The sequence below is a fragment of the Limanda limanda genome, chromosome 3 (genome assembly GCF_963576545.1).
Source record: "Limanda limanda chromosome 3, fLimLim1.1, whole genome shotgun sequence".
Classification (NCBI taxonomy): Eukaryota; Metazoa; Chordata; class Actinopteri; order Pleuronectiformes; family Pleuronectidae; genus Limanda; species Limanda limanda.
The window spans coordinates 897,501-907,500 of record NC_083638.1 but is presented as its reverse complement, the minus strand read 5'-3'; the positions used below and the strand labels follow the sequence as shown (position 1 = coordinate 907,500).

The window sequence follows — 10,000 nt, the reverse complement described above, 5'->3', positions numbered from 1 at the left end:
TGACCAGCTGCTCAGGTACCGACCAGCCGCTCAGGTACCGTACCGCTGCTCAGGTACCGACCAGCTGCTCAGGCACCGACCAGCTGCTCAGGTACCGACCCGAGCGAGCACACAGGTCCCACACCACAGTGACAGAATCAAAGCTTTCTGCTCCAATGTCGAGTTTCTTCAGGATAATTCTGTCTCCACCAGGTTTCGGAATTTTAATCATAATTCAGGAATCCTTGTGTTCATCACTGAACTCCTACATTTGACCTCTTGTGCTCTTTCATCATGTTCTGATGGTAACACTTGAAGCGTCTGAGTTTCATTCTGAAGAACGTTTGCAGAGTCTTCAGCTCGGAGCTTCTCTTTGTGCAGATAGAACGATGATGAAAGAGATTTCACTAATTCATGATGTCCTCGCTCTGTCTCAGCTGTCACCCTCTGTCGGGGGAGTGCACCTGTGCGGCCGGGTGGGCGGGGCTCTACTGCAACGAGACCTGTCCTCCCGGGTTCTACGGCGGCGGCTGCACGGAGACGTGCGCCTGCAGCAACGGAGCCGACTGCGACGGCAGCAGCGGCGCCTGCGTCTGCGCTCCAGGATTCATAGTAAGTGTCAAGTCCATCCCCCCACCCCCCCTGAATCCCTGAAGAGGAGTCTGACTCAGCAGATCTTATTCCAGCACATGTATGACGGTAGCGTGTGCAGGTCGTTCAGCAGCAGGTGCAGAACACGCACACGCTCATTTATCAGCTGCTGTCGACGCTGCAGGTTCACGACTCGTGGAGGAGGAGGAGGTGCAGGTGCAAAACCCCTGAACTGGGTCAGAGTGTGTGTGTGTGTCTGTGTGTGTGTGTGTGTGTGTGTGTGTGTGTGTGTGTGTGTGTGTGTGTGTGTGTGTGTGTGTGTGTGTGTGTGTGTGTGTGTACATGTATTTAAGGCGTCTGCATCAGGACATTTTCTCACATTGCGGTAATTTTAGACTTTTTGATTTACACTTTTCACATTTACACATTTCGACCGAGAGCTTTAAAAGTATGATTTTTTAAAGTTGGCCTCCACTTGTGTAACTTCTGCAGAGGAGAGTTCTTGTGCGATACAGTCGTTTCATCAACCAATCAGGAGTCAGAGTCAGCCTGTTGTTATAACATCTCTGAACTAATTAAAAGACTTGAAATCAGCCTGAGCTCAGATAGAACACAACATGGAGGATTCAGTTAGAAACATCATTTTGAAATGAAGACGTATGAGTTCTATTGAATTTGAACACGTGTGTGGATCAGAAGTATTTTCTTTGGTGACTCTTTGTGTTTCTTTGGTGTTCAGGGTAAATCTGAACTGTTGTGTTTCTGTCAGACCGATTAAACTCTTCTTCTCTGTCACTTTATAATTGTGGTGTCAGTGTTGATAAGTGAGGTTTTAACAAATTTGAGTTTTCATTTAAGCGAGGCGCAGCAATAAACCAAATGAGTTTTATTTCTTTAAAAGATAAAACTGTGTTTGTGCCTAAACACAGAGACAAACACAAACGTAACATTTACTCATCGTGAACTGACTCATCGTCCTGAACAGAATCTTTTAAATCGTTCCCACGAAACCACCAAAGTATTAGAAAAGGATTTGTTTAGGCTCCACAATTATGATTAAAACAAAATAATATTTAATTGACTTGGTCTCTGTCTCTGTCTCTGTCTCTCTCTCTCTCTATGGCTGTGTATATAACCAGGAAGAGGAAGGTAGAGCAAGACGTCTCTGTCAATCTCTGTGTCTCTCTCTCTCTCTCTCTCTCTCTCTCTCTCTCTTTCTCTCTCTCTCTCCTCTCTCTCTCTCTCTCTCTCTCTCTCTCTCTCCTGCGTCCTCTCTGTCCATCTCTGTGTCTCTCTCTCTCTCTCCTCTCTCTCTCTCTCTCTCTCTCTCTCTTTCTCCCTCTCTCTCCCTCTCTCTCTCCTATCTGTCCATCTCTCTCTCTCTCTCTCTCTCTCTCTCTCTCTCTCTCTCTCTCTCTCTCTCTCTCTCTCTCTCTCTCTCTCTCTCTCTCCTGCGTCCTCTCTGTCCATCTCTGTGTCTCTCTCTCTCTCTCCTCTCTCTCTCTCTCTCTCTCTCTCTCTCTCTCTCTCTCTCTCTCTTTCCTCCCTCTCTCTCCCTCTCTCTCTCTCCTATCTGTCCATCTGTCCATCTCTCTCTCTCTCGCTCTCTCTCTCTCTCTCTCTCTGTCTCTCTCTCTCTCTCTCTCTCTCTCTCTCTCTCTCTCTCTCTCTCTCTCTCTCTCTCTCTCTCTCTCTCTCTCTCTCTCTCTCTCTCTCTCTCTGTGTCTGCCTCTGCTCGGTGGCGCGGCCCTCCTGGTGAGTTGAGTGATGTGCAGCAGAGCGGAGATGAGACACTTTGAGAGCTGGGCCTGAGAACATCAGGAGCAGATGAAAGCATCAGAGCTTCAGATGAACGTCTGGTTTCCAGCTGCTGAGCTCAGACAGATGTTTGCTCTCGGCCAAGTCGTGTTGATTCAGGAGGAATCTGTGTCTCACAGTCGGGACTCCGTGTCACTGTGTGGACACGACACGGCTTTAAACAGAATTCATATGTCTCCACTCGGGACAGCTGGATCGATAACGTTAAACATGAGCAACTCTGAGCCAAGGTCTGAAATCTGCTGGAGAGTCGAGGATCTGAAGAGGCTGAAGAGGAGAGAGAGAGAGAGAGAGAGAGAGAGAGAGAAATGTTCTTCAATGATCAACAGATCAACGTTTAATAAAACAGAGAATCCACCAAACGAGATGAAATCTGAAAACTGAACACAGGAAACAATCAACATCTTTATATCGTCACATAACTAATGAAATGACATTTTATTCATCTCGAAGGAAATTCTTGTTCTAAGTACGAAGTTGAATATTTCTAGGTGAAAATAAATTCATAAAGTTTATTATGGGTCTAAATATTCAGAGTAAATGCAGAACAAGTGTTTTATAATAAATGAGTGAATTCAAACTAAACTTAGAAAGATGGAGATGATCACATGACGGATCCCAGGAGTGAAGCCAAAGGGTCTCAATCGCCCCCTGGTGGCTGGCTGCAGTATAGCTCCTAAACCTCCTCCATGTTAGCAGATGGGACATGGACCAAACCCAAAGGAGACGTTAAATAAATGTTTGTAAAGATGTTTCCGTCATTTCAGGTCGTTCTTATCTCTATGTTTCTGATCAGTTTGGTTTGAATCAGTTATTTGATTTAAAAACAGGCTGAGATCAGTCGAATGTTCAGGATTCAAACTCACATTCACACCTGGAACCTTTTGTAGTTTTTATTTAAATGATATTTGATCCTGAGTGAAAACAGTTTAAAGACCTAAGTGGTTCATTTATTTGTAAAAGATAGAAATATTAAGCTGATAAATCCCCTCATTGAATTTATAATCTCATGAGAAATCTCTGGATCGGCTGCTGTTTATTTCCTCAGGTCTGTTTCTCTGGGAGACTCTGATGCTCTTCCTCATTGAGCCCACACACGTTATTTATTAACAAAGTTTTCCTTATTATTCCTTAATTCACCAACTTTTTTAATAAGGCTGCTCTCTTCTCCTGCCTTTTGCACATTTGGCTGCTTTGTGAATATTAGATTAATGGCAATTTAAAGGAAGCCGGTTGGAAGCAGCAGCTTTAATTAGCACAACTTATCCGTTGAAGGTCCTGATCAATGCAGCGTTGTGCTGGAGGTTCAGGATCGGGGGGGGGGTCTCTCTCACAGCATGCTAACAGCCGCAGTATAAGGTTAGACGTCCAGCTAATGGCGAGCTGTCTGTCTCCGCTCTGACCGTGTCCTCTCTGATTGGACGAGCGCAGACGTCTGGTGTCTCTGCAGGGACGATCCTCTCTCTCTCCTCCATTATACATCTGCTTGTTTGTTGCATCTCTGTCATCAGATTTAATGCGCTGGTGGATTCATAATGAATTTAAAGATGAACTCTGAGCGAGACCTGTCTCCCCGGCGTCTCCCTGGTGTCTCGCTGCACAGGAGGAGGACGCTGGTGAGAACTCGCTGTCACTCACGTTCCTCCTCAAAGCGTCTGAGGCGTCGACTCATGAAGAATGAAAGAGCCACAGTCGTCCACTGGACCCGTGCAGACCAACACTGAGCCAGAGACACAACTGTAACTCACACGTCTGCTGTGGGATTGTTTCCAGATGTTATGGACTTTGTTTCATTGTCTTGAGGAAATGTACAGAGCAGAAACCTTCCTCTCACCTGGTTCAGGTTGATCCAGAACCAGAACTCCTCCTCTGGTCTCAGGAACCGTTCACACCTGGTTGGGTCCAGAGCTTCGAGGAGTCTGAAGCTCTGAACCCAACCAGGTGTGAACGGGTCCTGAGTCCGAGCTGTGGACAGATGTGTTAAGTTGTGTGTGTTTCCTGTGTCCAGGGTGACGACTGCTCCATCAGCTGCCCCCCCGGCCTGTACGGCACCAACTGCTCCTCCTCCTGCTCCTGCCACAACGAGTTCTCCTGCTCGCCCAGCGACGGCTCCTGCTCCTGCAGAGAAGGTTCCTCTTCTGATTCATTCAGTTTCACACTTTGTTCATCGTCATGTTTGGATTTAGATTAACTTCTGTGGAAAGCCAACGAAGATGATCAGATACTTAAAATAAGGAAGACAAATAATAAATCATAGGTTTCTCACATTGGTGCAGAAAGTACTTTGATCCTTAGGTACTAGGTGGCACTTTTAAAAGCAACTCTTACACAGTGCTACATAAAGGCCAAATAAAAACCAGAAAACAATCACCTTATAAGACGAGTTTCTCAGGTGCAGTGTTCCACAGAGACCGGGCTCCTGACAGCAGAGGATCCTGACACCTTCACTCAGAACCTGAAGACCTCCGGCTCCGAGCCGCTGGCGACTGATTCAGTTCAGTCGAGCAACTCGGTGTCAAAGAGAGGAGAGAGGAGAGAGGAGAGAGGAGAGAGGAGAGAGGAGTGAGGGGAGAGAGGAGAGAGGAGAGAGGAGAGAGGAGAGAGAGGAGAGAGGAGAGAGGAGAGAGGAGAGAGGAGGGAGAGAGAGGAGACAGGAGACAGGAGACAGGAGACAGGAGACAGGAGACAGGAGACAGGAGACAGGAGACAGGAGAGAGGAGACAGGAGAGAGGAGAGAGGAGAGAGGAGAGAGGAGAGAGGAGAGAGGAGAGAGGAGAGAGGAGAGAGGAGACAGGAGAGAGGAGAGAGGAGAGGAGAGAGGAGAGAGGAGAGAGGAGAGAGAGAGAGAGGAGAGGAGGGAGGAGAGAGAGGAGAGAGGAGTGAGGAGAGAGGAGAGAGAGGAGAGAGGAGAGAGGAGAGAGGAGAGAGGAGAGAGGAGAGAGGAGTGAGGAGAGAGGAGAGAGAGGAGAGAGGAGAGAGGAGGGAGGAGAGAGGAGAGAGGAGAGAGGAGAGAGGAGAGAGGAGGGAGGAGAGATGAGAGAGGAGAGAGGAGGGAGGAGAGAGGAGAGATGAGAGAGGAGAGAGGAGTGAGGAGAGAGAGGAGAGAGAGAGGAGAGAGGAGAGAGGAGAGGAGAGAGGAGAGAGGAGAGAGGAGAGAGGAGAGAGGAGAGAGGAGAGAGGAGAGAGGAGGGAGAGAGAGGAGGGAGGAGAGAGGAGAGAGGAGAGAGGAGAGAGGAGAGAGGAGAGAGGAGAGAGGAGAGAGGAGAGAGGTTTTGGTTTTCAAATCCCTTTATTTTACCACTGCAAAAGAGAACAGCAGATCACTATCACATCATCCCTTTGGAGCAAAAAACAAAAACAAAACATCCCTAAAATACAACAAAAACGTCCACCTGAGAGCGTGTTTCTCAAATCAGAAACTTACATTCAGCTCTCCGTCACTCCCCACAGAGCATAAAACCCCTCCAACAGCCCATATGTGTCTGAAACCCTGCAAATCGTCCATCATTTGATAATAAGAATGCTCCACCCTCAGTCGGGCCTTCAGCAGTCCCTTCAGAACCAACACCGGCTCCACACTACCAACACTCTGCGCCCGGTTCTTGCGTGTTAGCCAAATGGCCAATTTGGCAGAACCAGATAAAAAGTTCACCAATGTGTGTACACTCTTCTTCTGAGCACAGTACTTCGGGCCAAAAATAAACAAATCAAAAGAAAATTTCTCCCCTAGACCCAGAAACAACTTTTTTAAAAGTTCAAACAGCACTGTCAGCCGAGGACACTGAACGAATAAATGCACCAGGGTCTCGCTCTGAGAGCAGAAAATACACTCCTCCCCCTGCTCTGGATCCAGGTGCGCTCTGTATCTGTTCGTAGCTATCGCTCCATGTACAATCCTCCACTGGAGGTCTGCTGTCCGTTTTTCAACGGGCAGCTTGTACAGAGACCGCCAGCTGCCTTTCGGGGAAACGTCCGAACCAAAAAAACCCGTCCACTTCGACTCCTGCATGCCTGCCAAAGAGCGCAGGTTCAGCACCTTAGAACAGATTCGGTACAAATCCTTCTTCCCTGCAGCCTGAAAACTCTCCAGGTGTGGGGTTGTGAGAGACAGCAGCTGACCTCCTCCCTCCTGCCACTCCCCCGAAACTGGGGCGATAGACACAGCGGGAAAACTGTATTCTCCCTCTTCGCTCCACTGGTCACATAGAGTGCGGTTCTGTGCAAATTCCCTCAGAGGTTGTTGCAGGGCAGCACAGACTTCCTCCACCACTCGGTTGATCAACCTGATGGAGGTGATGTTGCTTCTCTCTCTTAGGGCTTCCACAGATGTTGCCGTCATCTTCATCAGATGCCCCAGTTTGGTACAGCCAGCCTCCCTAAGATAGGCTCGCAGGCTGGCAGACTGCAGTGTTTGAGTCTTTATGAAATTATTATAAAACAGAGGTTCCTCAAACAACCACATGCCCGGAATCTCATTTGTGGCACGTGAAACCTTAAAGATCTGCCATGCCTGCAATACCGAACTGTAAAAAGGTGTAAGTCCAGTTAGGTCCACATCCTCAAGCTGTAAAAGAAAAAGCTGTTTTTCGAAGCCCAATCGCCCAGCTCTCTTCAGCAGCAGCCGAGCTGTGTCAAACCAGCTTGGGCCGCAATTGTACATAAGTCTTTGGGCAGCCTGGAGTCTAAAAGAGGCAATTTTTGCCTGGATGTTAATTAGTCCCTGCCCCCCTTCAGCCACAGGCAGGTAGAGGGCTGCTGCCCGGACCCAGTGCCGGCCAGACCAGAAAAAGTCCAGGATGACTCGCTGAACATCCTCCATCAGGCCTCCCGGTGGCGTCAGAGCGAAGAGCCTATGCCAAAGAGTCGAGGCGACCAGGTTATTGGCCACCAGAACTCTTCCCCTATACGACAACTGGGGTAGCAGCCATTTCCATTTAGACAACCGAGCGCACACTTTCTCCTTAACTCCCTCCCAGTTCTTCTTTTGAAAACCCTCAGTGCCCAAAAATACTCCCAACACTCTCAGGCCTTCCTTCCCCCACTCAAGACCTCCAGGCAGACTGGGCACTGCCTGAACCCTCCACTGTCCCACCAATAAGGCTTCACTCTTTGCCCAGTTCACCCGAGCAGATGAGGCTTTTTCATACAGGGACAGGGTATCTTGCAAACATTGAATATCCCCCTGGCTGGAGACAAAAATATTAACATCATCTGCATATGCAGAAACGGTAAGTGGACAATCAACATTATAAGACCCAGGCAGTGAGAGACCACTGAGCCGACCTCTCAACATGCACAGCAAGGGCTCAATAGCTAGGCTATATAGTTGACCGGAGAGAGGACAACCCTGTCTTATCCCTCGCTGTACAGGGATTGGCCGACTCAGCCCTGCCCCCGTCCTTACCATACATTGAGCACCACTATACATTACACCAATCCAGGACAGGAACCCATCACCAATACCAAAAGCCCTAAGTGCAGAAAACAAATAAGAGTGATCCACCCTATCAAAGGCCTTCTCCTGGTCTAAAGAAACAATACCAACATCTACATTATGAGATCTACATACATCAATAATATCACGAATAAGAAAAATATTGTCCATAATTTTCCTGTCAGGTACACAATAACTTTGGTCTGTATGTACAAGTATTCCCAGGGTGTCCTTAAGTCTGTTGGATAGGGCTCTGGAAAGCACCTTATAGTCCGTACAAAGGAGAGCAACCGGCCTCCAGTTCTTAAGTAAGGCCAGGTCTCCTTTCTTGGGAAGCAGGGAAAGCACAGCTCGCTGACACGAGACAGGAAGCGATCCTGTTCTGAAACACTCCAATAAAACCCCATGTAAATCATGTCCGAGGGTATTCCAGAACCGCTTGTAAAAGTCAGTGGAGAGACCATCAATCCCAGGTGCCCGTCCTGATGCCATCTGATTTACAGCGACTGTCAACTCGTCCAGAGTCAGCTCAGAGTCCAGAGCAGTTTTCTCTCCTGGGATGAGCTGAGGAAGTCCCTCCAGGAGCTCCTCGCGGCACTCCATGCTGCATTGCTCTGCCCCAAAGAGGTCAGTGTAGAAATCCATTGCATGGGTCCTCATCTCAACTGGACTGGTGGTCACTCTGCCTCCAGGAAGCTTAAGACAGGTCATCTGCTTCCTCTGTGCCACCGATTTTTCCAGATTAAAGAAGAATGAGCTCGGGGCATCCATGTCCTTTAGCTGGAGGAAACGAGACCTGACAAGAGCTCCCTTCACTCTCTCCTGCAGGAGGGAACTCAACTCCAATCTCTTCTCCCGCAGCAGATTACCCGTGGTGGGATCTAAAACCCTATGTGACCCCTCTTCGATGTTCCTAATACTGGCTTCAAGCTCCTGAACTGCCGCTTTTATTTTTACAGTCGAATGGGAGGTATACTGCTGGCAAAAAACCCGAATTTGGGCCTTACCAACTTCCCACCACAGCTTCAAAGAAACAAAATCTGCTCTCCTAAATTTCCATTGCTGCCAAAAACACTCAAAGCTTCTGCAGAAAGTACGGTCCTGCAGAAGACTATTATTAAATGACCAGTAGGACTTAACCCTTTCACCTGGCGAAATGACCAAGTCTATGCTAACATAGTGGTGGTCAGTAAAGCCAACTGGACTTATGTGACTGCTGACTAATCTAGAGCTGAGACTTTTGGAAATGTAAATCCTATCTAGTCTAGCCGCACTTACCCTGTTATTTCTGACCCTCACCCATGTGTATTGACGGGATTGTGGATGTTTGACCCTCCATGTATCTAACAGATCCAGGTGTGCGATAACACTGTTAAGGCTCTGAGATGACTGTGGGTGGGGTTCTTCACTTGTCCTGTCTACAGTGAAATCCAGAGTGCAATTAAAATCCCCGCCCAGGATGAAAAGATCATACTGGTAATTTCGTATCTCATTTTTTAGCAGGGTGAAAAACCCCACTCTTTCTGTACCTCGATTTGGCGCATATACGTTAACAAAACAGAACACAGAGCCCTCTAATTCTGCCTGAACGATCAATAACCTGCCCTTCACCACTTCAGTAGAAGATAATACCTTTATATTGGCATCTTTCCTCAACAGAACAGCTACTCCTGCACTAAGGTTGGTGCCATGACTAAGGGTACACGAGCCCTCCCACCATAAACCCCAATCTATCTCGTCTGCTGGATTTGTATGTGTCTCTTGCAAAAACAGCACATCAACCCTTTTTTGAGTGGCGACTTCAGAAATTAATGCCCTTCTGTGTCCGTCCCTCCCACCATTAATGTTTAAAGACCCTATTTTGAGGCTCCGCATAGAGGTCAGAAAAGAGAAACAGATAAGATGAACAAGAAAGGAACATAAAAAGAGGAAAAACACCGTGTGGTACATGATCATGTTACTTCTTAGTCTTTTTAGCAGTTTTACCTTTTTTTGCTTTTCTCAGAATTGTAATATGCTTTTTAAGGCGAAAACGCTTCTTTTCGTCCAAGAGGTCAAAACCGACCAATCTTTGCAGTACACCAACAGATCTGATGAACTTGTCAGCGTCACTGAAGTACTCATTTAGTTTAACAGACTTTTTAAAAGTCACATCCAGAAAATGGTTTATTTCCTCTA

The 10,000-nt window shown here is 47.5% G+C and overlaps 1 protein-coding gene across 1 annotated transcript in view; it reads left to right on the top strand.

Moving 5' to 3' along the window:
• The window catches only part of LOC132998036 (multiple epidermal growth factor-like domains protein 10), an 84,618-nt gene that overhangs the window by 48,928 nt on the left and 25,690 nt on the right, over positions 1–10,000 (top strand). Inside the window, exons 11-12 of the mRNA XM_061067521.1 lie at positions 417–591; positions 4,397–4,517. Coding sequence (XP_060923504.1) covers positions 417–591; positions 4,397–4,517 — 296 coding nt within the window. The remainder of the gene's footprint in view (positions 1–416; positions 592–4,396; positions 4,518–10,000) is intronic.